Source organism: Ursus arctos, unplaced genomic scaffold (assembly GCF_023065955.2).
Source record: "Ursus arctos isolate Adak ecotype North America unplaced genomic scaffold, UrsArc2.0 scaffold_15, whole genome shotgun sequence".
In the NCBI taxonomy this organism is placed as follows: domain Eukaryota; kingdom Metazoa; phylum Chordata; class Mammalia; order Carnivora; family Ursidae; genus Ursus; species Ursus arctos.
In genome coordinates, this window is record NW_026622819.1 from 61,511,075 (window position 1) to 61,529,498 (window position 18,424).

The window sequence follows — 18,424 nt, forward strand, 5'->3', positions numbered from 1 at the left end:
GCTGTTCCCTGCACGCTCACAGCCCCTCAGTACCCCCAATACCTACTCCCTACAGCCGCTGCTATAGTTGGTGGCCGGCTTGTCTGCAAGGAAGGCCACTCTTCCAAGGACTGCTTGCTTCCAGTCTGCGTTTGTCTGTTTGTAGAGTGATAATGAGTGGCGTTTTGTGGGCTCTCCCTTCTTAATCACTCTTTCACATTGTCCCCTCATTTCCTCAAAAAATGTCGAACCCAGGTTTCCTGACAGCCACTCGTTTTTCACACACTGTTCTTTCTTTTCAGTGAATTGGGAACAGCTTACGTTTCCGCGACAACTGGTGCCGTAGCAACAGCTCTAGGACTCAACGCATTAACCAAGGTACTTGGATTTTTATTTCCCTAGTAAGGCTTACTAATTTGTTCTCACCCGCCTGGCTCCAAGTCTCTCCATTATTTCTCAAAATAGTTCAAGTCCTGGGGCTTTCTTATTACCATCATTATCTTCGCCCGCCTCCGTTGGTTGGGTCTTCCAGTGAGTTTCGGAAGGGCTGTCACCAGCAACCTCTGCCAGGCCCCTGGCCTGTCCCTGGCACCGCGTCTGACATGCTCAGTGCTCCCCAACCCTAACTGGCCGCTAGAGGCTATGTGCCGAGGAGTGTGCCCACACCCACAGCTCTGGAGAGGCGGAGACGCCCTGCCTGAACTCCAGACCCCGCGACTCCAGAGCCCCCCAGTCCATCAGCCGGGCCAGTCTGGCCAATGTCTTGTCCCAGTGCGCCCGTGCTGGAAACTGACAACCACCACCAGGAAACGAGTTCTCAGAGTACTCCTGGCCTCAGTTTCCGTACCAGTAAGACTCTGTGTTTTTAGCAGTTTTCAAGGAGAAATAATTATTTGCATTCAGTCATACGGGCGAAGTAAGATAACCTTCTTGGGATTTTTCTTTCTGCAGCATGTCTCACCGCTCATAGGACGTTTTGTTCCCTTTGCGGCCGTAGCTGCTGCTAATTGCATTAATATCCCATTAATGAGGCAAAGGTAAGATTCATATGCGGTCTTAGAAAGGACTGGCGCTTGAGAGTAGAGTCTGTAATAATTAGTTTTGTTGAAACTTTTAACAATTCGTTTTAATATTTACAGATGGAATTATATGGGACCCTAGGTTTGCGTCAAAGTAACCTATCCTGGCACAGGGATGGATCCATTAATGAAACAAGCTTAGCCATGAGTTGCTAATTATTGAAGTAGGCTGCTGAGTATGTGGGGGGTTAGAATACTCTTTCTACTTCTCTGTAAGAAAAAGTTTGAAACATATATCTCAGACTAACACTTAGTTGTTCTAGAGCTGGGCAGAGAAGACCTGTGCACAGAAAGTTTATTCTCTAAAATAGGTGACCCCCCACTGTCTTATCGGGTTTAAAATAATATTAATCTGTATTTTCAGAAGTATGTTATAGGACTGGCAAAAATTAAAAAAGAAAAAAGAATAGGAAAAAGCATTTTGGAATGGATAACAAAACACAGGAGTGGGAGCTGTAATTTTAGTGTCAGTAACTGGAGTTGAATACCCAGTGGTACCGTGTACTGGTGATTCCTGTCAGTACAGTTAGTTTACTTAGTAATGTCATGTATTGTATTTGTCTCATTTGGAAGGTTGCTCAGATTTACATGTGAGCCTAGAAATTAGCCTTATCTTTAAGTTAAGCGTATTCACCCTTTGAATTATATTGTTATTAAAAATGCAACACTTTTTTTTCATGGAGTTTACTAGTGTTGTTTTACCTTTTTTTTTTTTTTAAGATTTTATGTATTTACTTGAGAGAGAGATTGAGAGCGTGCAAGGGGAGAGGCAGAGGGCAAGGGAGAAAAAGGGAGAAAGAGAGAATCTCCAGCAGACTCTGTGCTGAGTGTGGAGCCAGACGCTGGGCTTGATCCCACAACCCTGAGATCATGACCTGAGCTGAAATCAAGAGTCAGATGCTCAACCGACTGAGCCACCCAGGCGCCCCGTGTTATTTTACTTTTGTGCCTATCACACAAGGATTAGACTTGTTCATGGTATTTAAAAATAGACCTGTTAGGGGTGCCTGGGTGGCTCAGTCAGTTGGGCATCTGCCTTCAGCTTGGGTCATGGTCTCTGGGTCTCGGAATCGAGTCCCATGTTGGTCTCCCTACCCGGTGGGAGTCTGCTGTTCTCTCTCTCTCCCCCTTCTGCCCCTCCCCACTGCTCATTCTCTTTCTCTTTCTCTCTCTCAAATAAATAAAATCTTTAAAAAATAAAAATACACCTGTTAGTGCCAAAAATGACACTCGAATGGGTATTTGGATTCAATATGGACTTGGTCTTCCATAGCCCAGTGCTGTTTCCAGCTGTTTCATGAAGGCATCTGTGAACTTCTTTGCCTGTGTTTTGCTCGGCAGGGAACTCAAAGTTGGCATTCCCGTCACAGATGAGAATGGGAACCGCTTGGGCGAGTCGGCCAATGCTGCAAAACAAGCCATCACGCAAGTAGTCGTCTCCCGGATTCTCATGGCAGCCCCGGGCATGGGTTAGTAGCCCTTGTCGGCGAGCCCCGGCCGGAGTCTCTGGGGTGGGAAGCCGCAGCACAGTTTAAGCAGCGGAGCAGGGTAATCCTTAGGCTTTAGTGGCACGACGCCGGGTGCTGTGTCGGGAGCAGAGTGAAGAGGGCCGAGAGTGATGGTTAGAGACTGGCCAGGAGGCTGGCGCGCGGTAGCAGGCCAGGGATGGGCCAGGTTTGGCCCAGAGCAGTGACAGTATGGACGATGAGAACTTGAAGGCAAACAATTTGATTTTCATAATTCTTAAGAAGAAACTTCTAAAAGTTCTTGAATCAGAGAAATTTCCGCCGAGCTTATTTATATCAGTTAGAAACCCTTGGAGCACAAACCAAGTTGGGTTGGTTAGGGCAGCTGCAAGATGTGTGCCGAGCTTCTACTCAGTTCTGTCCACACGGCTTGGAGTCAGCATGACCCACAGCCAAAATCTGCTTTGTGTGTAGTTCCTCTGAGAATCTCTGGCCTTCTCCTAGGGCTTCCTAGAGCTGCCCTCAGACCAAAGGTCGAGAGAAGATTCTCAGACTTACTCAGAAACCAGAGGCCCTGGGAAGTCTAGTGCTCTGTTAAAAAAAAAAAAAAAAAAAAAAAAATTGAAATTAGTAGGATTAATTTCATCATCTAAACTGACCACAAAAAGCACTTGGCTATTAACCAAGCTCTCAAAAGAAGCACACGTAATCAATTGCTGTCAGGTTGTCCTGCTGTTATCTTTGGTTGTCTTTAAGTTCTTTTTGTCATTGTGAGTCTCACCAGCGCATAAGTAGGAGTGGGTAAGCAAAGCTGAAGAAGAGGGCCTGAAGGAAAACTTTGAGGAACATTGTAGTGGCATCAGTCGTAATCCCAGATAATTGGGATTATGTGATTTAGCCACCGTGGATGGATTGAACAAAGGGACCCCTTGGCGCCCTCAGGAGACAGCGGTGCGCGCTGTGGGGGCGGGGGCGCCGTCACTCACCTGCGAGGGGCTGCGGGGCCTGCCCCAACACGCCCGCCGTGCCCGGACTTCCACATCTGCCGATGTCAGGCTGGCAGCTCCAGCCTCTACCCTGCATTTGCTTTTGGTTTGGGTTTTGTTCTTTCTCATTTTGAAATATGAGGTTTCCCTTTGGAGTTCAGCCAGCCCAGTGGATCCATTTCTAGAGGCTTGGTTATTTTAAACATTAATTAGTCCCGAGAGAAGAAACACAGCCTTTCTGTCCTAGTGAAATCTATAGAGGTAATTGCCAGATGGAAGTGGTTGATGTGACAGTCGGGTCTGATAGAAACTGTGAGTAAATAATAAATGAACTACCACTACCCGAGGTGTTACGTACATTACTGTCTCCAGCCATCGCAGCCAGTTGGGTAGAATTCTCCCCGTTTTATCGATGAGGAAAACAGAAAACTGAGGCTCAGAGAAGTTAGGTAACTTTTGTTCCTCAAGGCAGTACTCTTTTTCTTAAGGCAGAATCTTTATACTGGACTCCACGTGGGATGGATGCCTGGAGGAGGCTGCATCTGTTTAATTAGCACAGAAGGGGAAAGTTCTGGGTGTTTATACTATTGTATATTTAAAGTTAAATATAAAGTTCTCTTCAAGATTATAAAATTTTCCAGCTGGTAAAGAGCATTGCATTGTTTTTAATTTTTTTAAGTGCTGAAGTATTTTGAAGAATTATTGCAAATAATTTCGCTCTGCCAGTGTGAAAATAGCCTAAAAGTAACATAAGCCTTTTGTAAAGTGGTTGAAAAAGATGTGAGCTGAAAATAAATATTAAAGATTTAAATGGCTCTATCTTCTCTTGCAGCCATCCCTCCATTTATCATGAACACTTTGGAGAAGAAAGCCTTCCTAAAGGTAAGCCTCAGTTCCGTTAATCTTTGTCTCAATCCTTTCAGTTCCTTTTCAGACTTCAAACAATACAGAATATTCCCGGCACAGCGAGTAAAGAATTTGAAGGCCGTTGGCACTTGGGCACTTACATAAATAAAAAGGTGTTTCCAGGAACATCTTACTTCCGATCTCAGATATTTGACAGAGCTTTCGTACATGAAGGCGGCTGGCTGCCCGCTCCTCTTGAGAGGTTATATCAGTTACAGCTGGTCTTAGCCATCCCTTGGGTGCCCAGCCAGGTGGTAATGAAGAGGTGAGTGTGAACTTGGGGTGATGTGTTTATAAGTCACTACACGTACCATCAGTTTGGACTAGTAGCTTTGTAGGACCCTGAATATAGTGCCCGGTGTAGTTTTCTTTGGTGATCATATCTACTGATCCATTAATCTACCAGCCGCCTCCCTTCAAGGTCTGAAAATATTAGAGGATGAAACTGTGACCAAGGACTCGCGATGCTTCTACGTTGCTTTTTGTGGCTTCCCGGTTTAAAGCAATAGTGTTCGTGCATCACCGTCATTTTCCAGTTCTTTCACCAGAGGGATTCGGTAGAACAGGGTGACTCACTTGGCTCGTGCGTTGTTACATCTGCCAAGAGGAAGGAGCCGGGTTCCTCGCTCGCCGGAGGAACAGGCATGTTGTGGGGCAGACCGCAGCTCTCTTACGGTGAATTGTTTGGAGTCTTAGAACTGTAACATCGAGGGGACAATATAAAGCTTCAAAAACGGACGTAGTTCACAAGCCACACACTTCCTAAATGATTCCATTGATTAGGGGTATTCTAAAAGTGCAGCGGGTGTGTTCACTGACCCCTGTACTCCCCGTGCACCCCAGAGGCAAAGCCACGGTCAACACCAAGTGAACCCTTCGTAAATACTCTCATGTAACAATGTTCTTAGGAAAGTAAGCCAGAAAGTCTGCTGTGAGGCAACAGTAATGTTGAGTGCCTCATTTGACCCATGTAGCCAGGGTGTCACCTGTCACTGCACCAACCCCATGTTAGGGAAGGGGGACCGTCTCTCCAGCACCTTCTCTCATATTCTTTTTTGCGTGCTGCGTGCTTTGGGCACGTGGAAGAATTCTTTCCCTGAGCGTCCTCCTCTAGGAGTCTTACACGTCGGTGGGTCGGTGGGAATTGTGCAGCAGAGTGTCGTCATGGCTCTGCAGCGACTGCACTGTCCCCAAATTCAGAACAGTTACATGTAAGGAAGCAGTAAAGCTATTGGTGTAGACCAAAGTGTCATCGTGCACTAACATTTTACCTACTTCAGTAAGCTCTTCTTTTGAGAATTGATGACCAAGTTTTGCCCAAATCTGTTTCTGGTGCAAAGCTTAGAAAAGGATTAACTCTTAAAAGCTGCTAATGGATTAGTTTATCTACTAGAACTGTGACTATATCCTAAAGCCACCAAATTATATACACATTTGGAATGCGTCAGCTTTGACACCTCTGTGATTTTCAGATAATCTGAGAAAAACGAGTGCTCCTTCCTCTCTCCATCCCTGCTTTACTTATGGGAAGTGATTCAGGCTTTGAAGGAAGAAGCCTATCGAAGTAACTTAAATGGGGTTTGTCCGCGTCACTCTCCAGCTTACTGGTAGTAAGGGGTCTACCCAGTACGTCCATAACCTTGCAGACGTTGACCTGATGCCCTGCGTTCTTCTCTGCCGGCTCTCGATCTGGGAAGCCATTACGATTAGGGTTGTAGTAGTTCAGCGAGGGCCTGTGTTGACCGAGGCAACCTGTTGACTCACCCGGTGGTTATTAGCTCCTCAGGCAGTGACATGCCAACCTCAGGAGCCAAGGAGGATCAAAACAAACCTAACCCACCCCCCCCCCACCCCCCCCACTGAACTGAAGCAAAACTCGGGTTTTGGAAGCAAGACCAGATGTCTAGGTCAGTGACAGGGCTTGGAAATCGTCATGTGATGTGAGGTTGTCTGATGTAGAAGCGACAGCTTTTGCAAGAGGGGAGTCGTAAGTGTGGCCCGTTCACCCGCAGTGCGGTGAGGTTAGGATTGTCGTGAGTCTGCAGGTAACCGTGGAAGCAGATGGGAGGCCACTTTCGGCAGCAGCATCCCCACGGCTGAGGCCTCCCTGATCTTTTCTCTCTGCCTCTCAAATGCCGCCCAGCACCTCTTTACCAGAAGGGTCTCCGCAGCCTGCCTCTGGATAGAGGCTCCGAATCTCGCCACCTGCCCCCGCGGGTGGTACTTTATCCTGCAGAGTCTGGCTCTGGCCTGTGGGCATCGGGCTCCCGCCTGTGGGCCTTGGGCACACTCTGGCCGCTAACATGTATCCTGGCCATGGCTGGGGATTCCAGAAATTCTGTGAGAAAGTCTGCATCTGAAGCTCCATTAATGCTGAGAAGTTAGGTCCCTGGGGAACACACAAAATGAGGTTGGTACATTATTCTAGAGCAGTCGTGCCTTGGCACTCCTGGGGTCTCAGCATTATTGGAAAAGTTGCTGGAGTTTCTCTGATCTCTGAGCGACAAACACTGGACAGAAGACCTAGTTGAGCATCTCGCATCATTTTCTTGCTCTGACGGTTAGAAGTTGCTGCACATACAGCCTAATAGCATTTTCTACGTGAAGGAACCAGCAAACGATACAAGCAGCCAGTCCCCCATCGCCACTCCGTTGTGGGCTTTTTCACCTTAGTAACTGAATGCATATTGTGTTGTCCTCCCCCACCTCAGTATGCCGTTTTTAGCTTTGCTTGATACCGTACATGTCAGTGAGAACTTGGAAGTGTGCCCCCTCACCTGTCCTTCACAAAGCAGCCCGCTGCCTGCCCCACTTTCCAACAGCGAAGGGCCTCACCTGGAGCTGGGAGAGGCCAGTGGCCTCAGAACCCCGAGGCAGGGCCGGGAGCGGTGGTCAGAGTAGTCCACGCTCGGTCCCAGCGTCTCGCCAGCTACAGGGGGTCTGGGGTAGCTGTCCCGCTCCAGGCCTCAGCAGGGGGTGTTGCTTTGAAAAAGGAGTGGTGAACTGTCGAGCTGTTCGTACGCACACACCGCTCCCCAAGTACGGCGTGGCCTTACCCTGCGATACTGCATTTTGCCGGCGTAGAGTGTTCCGTAGGACCTAACCGAGCGTCTAGCTGCCGCTAAAACACAGGCAGGGGTGGCTTGTATTCATATCCATACATTTCCATCTTCAGAGCACCTTCACGCGCATCGGGAAAGGCAGGCGTTACCGCGCCCCTTTTACAGAGGCTCCGGAGATCATTGTCCAGCAGCTCATAACGTCCACGTGGGTAATGCTGGCCTCGCTTGGCCCCTGAGTCTTCCCACAGCTCCCCCGGCTGGCTGTGCCCCTCTGCAAGTGTGTACTCATCTGGGCTTTTACCTTGGACATGACCAGCCTCCTCTGCAAACATGAAACAAATTGAACGTTCTTGGCTCTTTTAGCACTGAGCTTGCGGAGCGCTTAGTATGACTCATCCCTCCCCCTACACCGTGTCGTTTCCCAAGTGCGGTGCTGGAAAAAAGCACCAGCGGTGGGCAGGTGACTCACAGAAATCTCTGCAATAAACCAAAAAGCTCACTGCGGGAAATCTGGCCCTTCCAAGAATGGTATTCTTGAAGAATAGCTCCTGTGGTCTCTTTGCCTTGCTGGTACTTTCACTGGGAATAAGTCAGTTAATATGGTTTGGGTCAGATAATGGTTCCGCATTCCTTAAGTTCTACTTCTTCCCTAGTCCCTTTAATAAAAGCAGACTGCTCTGTCTACTCTGTAGATTTTCAGGACTTTCTGTTAACTAAATGTGAGGGTAGCATTTATTTATCCATTCACTCATTTATTTATTTACTCAGCTGCCCTTTGCTGAGTGCCTGTTACATGCCAGGCAATGTGTTAGGTGCTTGAGTCGTAGACGCGGGGCTTGAGCCCTGCTCGCAGGGACCGTATAGCACAGTGATGGGAAGAGGTGCAGGGCAGTGGTTCTAACACTGGGTGGTTACAGCACAGAGGGAATAGAGGAGGTGTCTCCTTCAACTGCAGGGCGTGGCAGAGACTTGAAGAGGATGGGTCAAGGGTACACGCTTTGCAGAAGCTCAGAGAGGACACACAGCACGGCTTATTGGGAGACTTGTGGATGGCCAGGTTGCCTTGCGGGCCTTGTACAGGGAATTGACTGTACCATATATAAAAATTAATTTCCTGTGGTTCATAGATTCTAAATGTAAAAATCGACAACTGTAAAACTAGCAAAAAATATAGTAAGTATTTTTGAGATCGAGATTAGGCCAAGATTTCTTAGACACAACAGGAAAGGCAGTCCACAAAAGAAAAATTGATAAATTGGACTTCATCAAAATGGTAAAATTCTGTTTTTTGAAAACTATAAAAGATGAAAAGACAAATAGACTGGGAGAAAATCTACACAAAGCTTGCATCTGATAAAGGATTTATATCTTGAAGATACAAATCACTCTAATACTCATTTAAGGAAACAACCCAGTTTTAAAAATGAGCAGAAGGTTTGAATGGACGTTTCACCTAACACATATCTATATCAAATAAGCACATGAAAAGATGCTCAGTATCTTTATTTACTGGGGAAATTCACATTAAAATTACATGAGCTACCACTGAACACCTACAAGAATGGCTAAAATCAAAAGGACTGAGCATAGCATGTGTTGGTGAGGACGCAGAGGAACTGAAACTCTCCTGTCCTGCTGGTGGGAATTAGAAATGGTACAACCACTTTGAAAAATAGTTTGGTAGTTTCTTAAAAAGTGAAATAGATGCTTACCATGTCATCCAGCCATTTCACTCCTAGGTGTTTACCTAGGAGAAATGAAAGCTTATGTCCATAAAAGACAAATGGTTCACAGCAGCTGTATTTGCAATAGTCAAAAACTAGCAACAACCCAGACGTTCATCAGCAGGGGAAGAGATTATCAACGGTGCTGTATCCGTACAAGGGAGTACTTCTCTCAGCAAGGAAGGGTAATGAACTATTGACACATGCCACAACCCGAATGAATCTCCAAACAATTACACAAAAGAATAGATACCGTACATAAAATGCTAGAAAACAGAAACTGATACATAGTGGCAAAAAGGAGAGGAGAGGTTGCCAGGGGATGGGGTGCAGGGTTTAGGAAGGAGGGAGGAATTGCCAAGGGCACAAGTAACAAGGACGGCATTAGAGGTGAGGGGTATGTTCATGGCCCTGATCGTGGAGATGGCTTCACAGCTGAATACATGTATAAAAATGTACGCTGTGCACAGCAAAAATGTGCAGTTTACTGTATGTCAGCAAAGCTATTAGAAAAAAGATCTTGGCGGAGGGAAGACTTCAGAGTCACATTAACTTTTTGAGTTTTTACCTTATTGAATATTTATCTTTTGCACTTATGATTGCCGTCTTTAATTCATTGAAACTTTCATTTACCGTATCCTCTGTTTGCACGATTCTAAGTGTGTGAGTACGTAGGGGAAGACCAGACACCCACAGCTCACTGAGTCTCCTGTGAAGTACTATTTAAGAGGTAGGGGCGAATCAAGTGGAGGGGGTGCTGGAGAGGAGTCAGGAGACTGCGGGATGGCATCCAGGTTGGGTTAAGTCAGAATTCTCCAGGATCCTTGTCATTACTCAGAGCCTTTCCGTCAGAACCTTCGGCACGAGCCACAGTCTGCCTTCCGCTCTCACGCATCCTTCTTTGAGATCACTCACAGCTGCTCCCTGGGGTAACTGGTTAGCCCCGTTTGCTTCAGACAAGAGTCCACTTGAAATCAGAAGGCCGCTCTCAGGGGCTCAAGTTCATCCTCCACAAAGTCTCCTTCAGTACTTAGTCTGCCTTCTCATCACCAGTGCAGATGTCACGTCTGGAAAGTGCCGGGGCGAGGATGTACATCTCCTTATGAAAATCCGTCATCATCACATGGAGCCAGTTACCCAAGATACAACATGTCCTCTTCTTGCTGTCCTTTGAGGGGTGGGTCTGTCCCCTCTTGGTGACATTTCTCCCTTCCTCTCTAGTACATGCCTCTCTCCTCTCACGTGAACTTGCGTGACGTACCTTTTCGCCGGAGGAGTCTTCTCGGGGACCAGGGTACGCCTCTCATGCAAGCGTCTTTGGGATCATGATCTTTTAACAACTTGTGGTGACTCTGCACTAAGTTGGCTGATTTCTTAACAACCAGTTCATGACTCGGCTGCCGCTGTTTCAGGGGCCTTGTTTCTAGAGCCCTCTGTCCCATCGTTCTCTATATCGCATGTTTTGGTACCACTCCTTTTTGAAAACTAAAAATCTAACCGTGCTTATTCTCCAAAAGACCAACCAACTCCTTCATGTCCGTTAAAAGAAAAAAAGCGACAGGCAAAAATTTTCTATGCCAGCTGTAGTTTTAACCATATTGACAACAACTAAACCCAAAAAGGGAAGCTGCTGGGAAGGAGGGAAATGTTTGCTGGGTTTCGGCTACGTTCCGGTCACCGTCCTGGGTGCTTGACGCGTGTTACGTGGCACGTCTCCCACACACTGTTGTGATCCTCATTTCGCAGATAAGGAAACCAAAGCTTGGAGAGCTTGGGCTCTGCCTGCCCCGTCCCCAGTCAGGAACCAGGCGGCAGGGCAGAGAGTTGAGTACAAGGTTGTGTGTCTTCCAACCTGGGCAGCGGGAGGTGATGATTCTTCCACGTGTTCAGGGCCGAGCATCTCTCAGGTGATATGTGCAAGAGACAAAACTGAGAAGCCGCTTGATCTTTGCATGTGCATTCATTGACAGATCAAGGAGGCTGCAGGAAGTCAGGACTAACATGCTTGTTGCAGCGTTACCCCCAAATTTCACTAATCTGGAGCTTGTAACGTGGAGAGTTTCCTCCCTATTAACCAGCAGAAGAAATTGTCTCTAAGAGCCTGTATGAAAAGTAGTCAAAGTAATTTCTCTCTCAACACAGAGGTTCCCATGGATGAGCGCACCTATACAAGTTGGATTAGTTGGCTTTTGGTGAGTGGAATTACTTTTATGTAATTAATTTCTTTTTTAAAAGTAAATACACAGCATATGAAAGGTGAAGGAACGGGTAGATAATGTGGGATCCCAGTTTTGAAAGTGAGACCACCGCAGGACATCTGGAACTTGTCGTCCCCAAAAATTACCCAGAAGTGAAGAGAAACCTACAATGTTTGGGACTATTTGCGTGATTCTTTTTTAAACTCCTGATATTTCTCTGATTTTTAAAAAAAATTATCTTGACAGTCCTTGGTAAGAAAATTACACAAACAGAACATATTTTTATAAGGAAATACAATGCTCAAAAGAAAGGGGATTGTTGCAAAAGTAAAATAGAAGAATCTGAAACTCATCCATTTGAAAATGCTCTGATTTGGCTTTTTTTTTCTTTTCTCAAGCTTGGTATTTGCCACACCTCTGTGTTGTGCTCTGTTTCCTCAGAAAAGGTATGTATTTGCTGTTCTTCAGAATGATCACGAGTTTTAATCCTAAAAACCAGTTGAAGACGCAGGTGTTGTTACTCCTTCTCACTTGAAGGGAAGTTGAGATTCAAAAAGATTAATGAAGCCGAGTCTCTAAAAGGAAGAGAGAGAGAGGCAGAGGTCAAACACACATCTGTTTAATTTCAAAACTCTCTTTATCCAGCTCTACCATTACATTTGAAAATGCTTTATTTTTTGTAAGAGTCAGGTTAACTCTGGTACGAATTTGCTTTTATAAAACATTTAAATATGGCTTCTTGCCATCCAGTCCATTGGCCGGTGCCGCTGTAACACAGACACACTCGAGTTTAAGGTCTACCCCAGGGATAGCGGTTATGTGCACTTAGCCTCAACAGGTGGTTTATTTGCTGCCCTTCTTCCTACTCAGTTTCTCACCTTAAAATCCATATTGCGTACTTTCATCACAAGCTACCCTTAAATCTCGCTTGATGTAAGAACTGGATTGATGGGCGTTAAGTCAGCATGGGCTAAAACTGGGTCTTCAGCCTCTTGCTGATCTGACGTGAAAGCACAGAGAGCAGCATTGTTGTTTTGCTTTTGTCTAAGGGTTCTCAGGCTCCTGCCTTTGTAATACCCCCTGCACCAACAGCTCCCAGACACAGGGTCTTTCATACCTGAGGCTTTCAAAGACGGTGGGGTGTACTGGAACTAACTTTTTCAGGTCTACTCCACCTGATCAAGAACTCCTCCTTTATTGGCTCTTTCACATCCGTCTTTGACTCCTGCTGGTCTCAAATAGGGCATTAAATCTCAAGGAGAGGGAGCCTTGAAATTACCTTGATGCCTGGAGCCATACCCCCTGGGAGGGGGCAGGACCTTCAGAATTTATTCTCTAAGCCCACTACAGATGCATGGCCTCAAATCCAAAGAGGGGTAGTTACACCTATTTACTTTTCAAACCCCAGAAGCTCAGGACTTAGTATAAGAGAAGTTTATTTCTCTAGTATATAGCAGTGTCCAGCAGTTGACCTTGTATTCAGTGACTTAGAAATAGTATATGTGAACATCTAATACACGGTAAGCCCTTAATAAATGTAGCTGTTATAATTTTGAGATTAAAGGATTTGAAAACCCATAAAGGGGCTTCCTATATAGGCCTTGGTTTCAGTGAATCGCATTCCTGGGTTTTTGCTTAGACATTTGTTTATTTTTCTTTTTGTTTCTTACCCATCAGTTGGATAGAATAGGATTACTCCTATTCTTTGGTTCATTGCACACCATCCTCCAAGCATGACCCTATTTCGTTTACTTTAATGATACAATGCACGTCCACTGCCCACTCATAAAGAAAAATATTGCCAATAAGTTATATGTTTTGTAGGTTCTTCCCAGTCCGTACCCCGCCCTGCTGCAGATTTAACCATTATGCTGCATTTTGTATTTATAATACAATTGCATTTAAAATTTTTTATTTTATGTGTGTGTGTGTATTCCCAATGTTGTTTAGTTTTGCCTCTTCGGGAACTTTTTAGGCAAGGGCGTCATACTATATATAGTCTTCTGCTACTCACTCTTTTTCATTCACTATCATGTAGCTAAGATTCATCCACATTATTGCATGAGGCTAAGTTCGTTCACTGTTTACTGCTGTATAATAGTCCGTTGTATAAATATGTCACCGCTCTCCGTTCTCCTGCACACATGAGAAATAATGAAAACGCTCCTTATCAGAATTTGTGGGAAACAGCAAAAGCGTTGCTTTGAGAGAAGTTTATAGCTTTAAATGTATATATTAGAAAGGAAGAATGGCTGAAAATCAGTGCACTAAATGTCCAGCTTCGGGTCAAAAAGGAACAAAAAGAATAAACTGCAGGGAAAGACAAAGGAAGGAGATAAGAAATAGAGGAGGCTCCAGGAAGTCAAAAGTTGGCTCTTCGAAAATAGCAACAAAACAGTAACAAATAGTAACAAAATCATCGTGATGTCAGTCACAACAAAAGGAAAACTGTTGTGAATGAAGAGATGGTATAACTACAAATATTACTACAAGTATTGTCAACATCTGGAGATTTGAAAAGAGGCAGATGGACAAATGCCTGGAAACATATGAACAGTGCTGAAAACTTAGAAAGTCTGAGTTGGCATATCGACATTAAGGAAATTGAAGTATTTAAACGTCTTCGTACAAAGTAAACACGAGAACCAGGTGGTTTTACAGGTGGAGTTTACACATCTGTCAAGAAACACATTACTCCAGTTTTAAACAAACTCTCCCAGAAGATTTTAAAAAAGAGAGTTTCCCCACCATCCAGGAGGTTTGAATAACTTTAATTCCAAAATCGGAGTTGGCCTTTATAATATATTAATAGTAATTATGAGTATTTCTAGATCAGTGGAAAAACAGGACCAAGAGGCCGTATAGCGTGTTGGTTAGAGGCGTGGCTTTTGGGTCGAGAAAGACCCGGTTTTGAATCAAGTGTCCCTCCAGTCTCCTTATTTGTAAAACTAGGATAATACCTGACTTTCAGGGTTCTTACAAGGATGAAAATGCATCATATCTGGTCCAACAAATGATCGATAAGTCAAAGCCATTATCGTTATCAGCGGCCTCATTTTAAGACCACCCTACATCCTACTGTGCAGAACGTAACCATGGTGGTACTTTTTTTCTGTGTTCACAATATTTCTTTTATTTTTTTACATGTCTTTATATAGCTCTATCCTTTTTTTTTTTTTTTAAAGATTTTATTTATTTATTTGACAGAGATAGAGACAGCCAGCGAGAGAGGGAACACAAGCAGGGGGAGTGGGAGAGGAAGAAGCAGGCTCATAGCGGAGGAGCCTGATGTGGGGCTCGATCCCAGAACGCCGGGATCACGCCCTGAGCCGAAGGCAGACGCCCAACCGCTGTGCCACCCAGGCACCCCTATCCTACCTTTTTTTTTAACCTTATATTTTCCCACATCTCAACTATATTACAGAACAATTTTTTTAAAAGACTAATTACGTATCAAAATATTACCAGGTTTTCTAGTAGTAAGCATTCTGGACAATTTTTCTTCATACTTTCATAGAATAAGTATGCATTTATAACAAAAAACCAAGCTTTAATACATATACACATATAAGACATTCAAGTACTTTTTTTTAAATGCATAAAGCAAAGACTAACGGAGGTCATCACTCAGTGGTGTGTAACTGAGTGATGGTTTTTTCTTGTAGTGTTTAGTATTTTCTAAAAGGTTTACAATAAGCATTTATTATCATACAATGGAGAAAAGCATATTCGTGCAAATGAATTTTTAGTGTTAAAAATCCCACTAAGTACATATGTCTTTTTTACTAATGGTGAACATTTATTTTGTTTTCCTTGGGGAAGCGGCATTACCACACAGTGCTTCCCAGTACCATCAGGGGCTGAGAGTGTCCTTGCTCGCCTTCTTCCCACCAATGAACAGTTTTTAAGCTTTTAATAATTTTTGGGCTCTGAAGGTGCATTTCTTTGATTATTAGCAACAATTAATTTTCCAAAAAGAACCAGGCACTCCGTTTCAAGGCAGGGGAAGAATTTTTCTAACAGGACTCTAGTTGCCTGCTCGTGTAATAATCCTGTCGTTTCTCCCTTATCCCAGTTCCATGTCTGTGACGAGCTTGGAGCCTGAGTTGCAAGCCAAGATCCAGGAGACCTATCCCGAATTACGACGTGTATACTTTAATAAGGGCTTGTAAAGTAGCGGAAGAAACTCCACAGCTTATCCCGCCTCCTGCAAACCTGGTGAGGAAAAGCCTGTTCGGCCTGGGTTCTCCCGTTACAGAAGCCTTTTAAAGACCCACATTAGCCTTTTAGAGTCAAGCTGCTCCTTACAGCACAGCACCTGGTAGGGCCAGGTGCCCAACACCCATTGGCTCCCTTACATTTGAACCACGATGTGATTTACAGAAATACCCTTCCTCTAGCTTTTATAGTAATTGTTTTTCAAAGACAATATACCAGCCCTCACCCAGAGTTTTAAAAAGCAGTGCTAGGCATAGAGTAGATGTTCAGTATACGCTCAATAAATATGTATTGATTATCAGTGAGTGAAAAGGAAATCTGTTTGAAATATTGAATTTTTATCCCATTCTTGTTTCAAATCACTCAGCAGCGATTGGGGAAAATACAAAAGCTCTGAGCCTAAGCTGTAAAAAATGGCTCGTAAATATTAAGGACATTTGCTTCCACTTTGGGCAGTGGGCAGCCCAAAGTAGATGAGGCATCTTTTGGATTTATGGGATAAAAAGCTCTTCCATCTGCTTCCCAAAAGTCACAGTAATAGACAAGTGCGATGTGCCCCCCTGCTGTCAGCAGCTGTGTGCAGTCATTGCTGGTGGATTTCTTTAGTTCACTTGTTAAGTTTGTTCTGTTTCACATTCCTTTCAAGTTAATCTTACTTTGCACTTGTTGACCCGCTATTCAATTCTTTACATCGAATCATCAAATAACTGAAATGTACAAATGTCACATTTTGGAGGCATATTCGATGCCAATGCTGTATGACTGGGTTGAATCCGGTTTGTTTGATTTTTTTAGAAGTGAGAGCACAGTTCCAGCTGGCTACATGTCTCTTCTTATCATTCTCATAGACCTCTTTGGCTCTCAGAAAGATGCGGAAATCATGTGTATGTGAATCAGTGAGTGAGTGAATTGTACTTGAATATTGCGTACTACACCCCACCCCTGTGACAGTAAGGAACCCATGGACCACTGTTTACATCATCTGTAGTAGCTTCACATATATTTAATGTAACAGATGATGTTTCAAGTCTGAAGATGTTCAAGGCATATTCTAGGTGGTGGTTCTGTTGACTGAGACCACTCCATTCAATTGTAATTCAGAGACTTGTAAGTGAGAAAAAAAATGTAGAAGCTAGTTTTGACAGATTTTTCCAGACAATGTGACCAGACTGAATTTCCTCATAAAGAAAAAATGGCGTGCCTTGTGTCCGTGTTTCTCTTTTCTCTGAAAGGATTAATGGATCTGAAGCTTGGGGCCACTCTGAGCCTTCCTTTGTGCCACCAGAATTTTCTCATTTAGATTTACTGTCTTAAACCATTTGAGGCAAAATAGCTTCTCCGTGACATTCTGGCCTTGGATGTATTTTGTTGCCATAGACACGTCTCTTTAAAAAGTGGTAAGAGCCTGAAATTCAAGGCAGATCTCCATGAGGTGCTGAAAGGGTGCTTTTAAGGAGAAACCGAACCCCCCCCACAACCTGCCCCACTTGATCTCAGAATTCTGCCCCCCAGTCCCCTTAACTGGTAGCTCCATCTCAGAATCGTAACCTTCGTTGAGAGATTAATCAACAACTGGCCTGAAGATTGATGAACTAACCGAAACTTTATACATACCAGGAAGGGGTAACGAACATGGAGATGTGTCTTTTTAAACATTACTTATTGAAGCTTCCAACTCTTGATGCTTTTATATAGAATTATTAACTGTATCGTTGAATCGTGGTTTATAAAAAGGAACAAATGAACCAAGATTGGCAGTTTTGCCGATCTCTTAGAAATACCTTTTCTGGAGAAAAGTCCACATGAAGTGCAATGAGCTTATAAAGGTAAATAGTTATTCATATTTCTATTAACATTATAAAGAATTATGATTGTGCGCATTTACGGACTGGCAGTTTTTTTATTTCAGTATTAGCCCAGTGTCTCGCCAGTGTTGGAATCAATGTATTATTTCAGTTCAACTGGATGAAATGTTAAATAAACTCAGAATGAAAGTAAATTCTCTCTTTTATTTGTATGTAAAGGGTAATGCAGTTTTTATGTTACAGTCGATGGTACCTTTCGTTCAGACTTAACATCTGGGTACCGTCAGTAACTCCTCATGAACGATAGTTTTGTCTTATACTTTCCTGTCCCGGCTCCCAGTCTTGACCTCGGTGGACACCGTATGCACAGAGCACGTGCCCCCTCCCAGCCCCACGCAGTGTGATTCCAGGAATGTTCGAGAAGAGCACAGGGGGACGTGTGATTCTGCTTTAGATGCTGACAATGAACACCACAGCGCATGGTGGGGAGGGAAGTTCGCGCTCCTGTTGTCCGTCAGGTTCTGTTGTAGAGCTAGCCCCCGGCATGGTTCACCAAGAAAAATCTCAGTTAACCCAGGGTCGGGGAGTGCCTTTTGACCAGACTTCATAAAGGACTGAGCACTTTAACCTTCTTGTTCCTGTCTCCGCATCTGTTTTGCTGTGGTAACCCTGTTCGTCACTGGAGTGAGTTAACTGTCTTCGAGAGCTTGGGTCTAGAAGTCAGACAGAGCCGGGATAATCTTGGTCATACCCACTTTTAAAATATATGTGTTTGGGCGACTGACATTCTCCATAACCTTCAGTTTTGTTTGTTTGCTTTGGTTTTGGAGAAGATAACTGAAGCCCCTCACAGAGCCGTCGTAAAGATGAACGAGGCCATCCCTGCACAGCAGTTAATACGTTGCCCGGCTCATAGTCAACACTCCGTGAATGGCTGCCCAGCATATACTCATTTGTTCTAGAGACACTGCTTGTGCGTTCAGAGTACCAGTTTATCAGTG

At 44.4% G+C, this 18,424-nt stretch overlaps 1 protein-coding gene across 7 annotated transcripts in view; it reads left to right on the plus strand.

The window, feature by feature from the left end:
• The window catches only part of SFXN1 (sideroflexin 1), a 36,743-nt gene extending 19,126 nt beyond the window's left edge, over positions 1–17,617 (plus strand). For 2 of the 7 annotated variants that reach the window (XM_057312340.1, XM_057312337.1), the window contains exons 5-12: positions 282–357; positions 931–1,016; positions 2,400–2,527; positions 4,343–4,392; positions 10,256–10,379; positions 11,345–11,394; positions 11,799–11,846; positions 15,476–17,617. In XM_057312340.1, the coding sequence (XP_057168323.1) occupies positions 282–357; positions 931–1,016; positions 2,400–2,527; positions 4,343–4,392; positions 10,256–10,379; positions 11,345–11,394; positions 11,799–11,846; positions 15,476–15,505 (592 nt within the window). In that variant the 3' untranslated portion in view covers positions 15,506–17,617. Of the gene's footprint in view, positions 1–281; positions 358–930; positions 1,017–2,399; positions 2,533–4,342; positions 4,393–10,255; positions 10,380–10,423; positions 10,497–11,344; positions 11,395–11,798; positions 11,847–15,475 lie in introns of those variants that run through there. The other 5 variants (XM_048224364.2, XM_044388582.3, XM_048224365.2 and 2 more) reach the window with 3 other exon arrangements.
• The last annotated feature ends 807 nt before the right edge of the window (positions 17,618–18,424 follow it).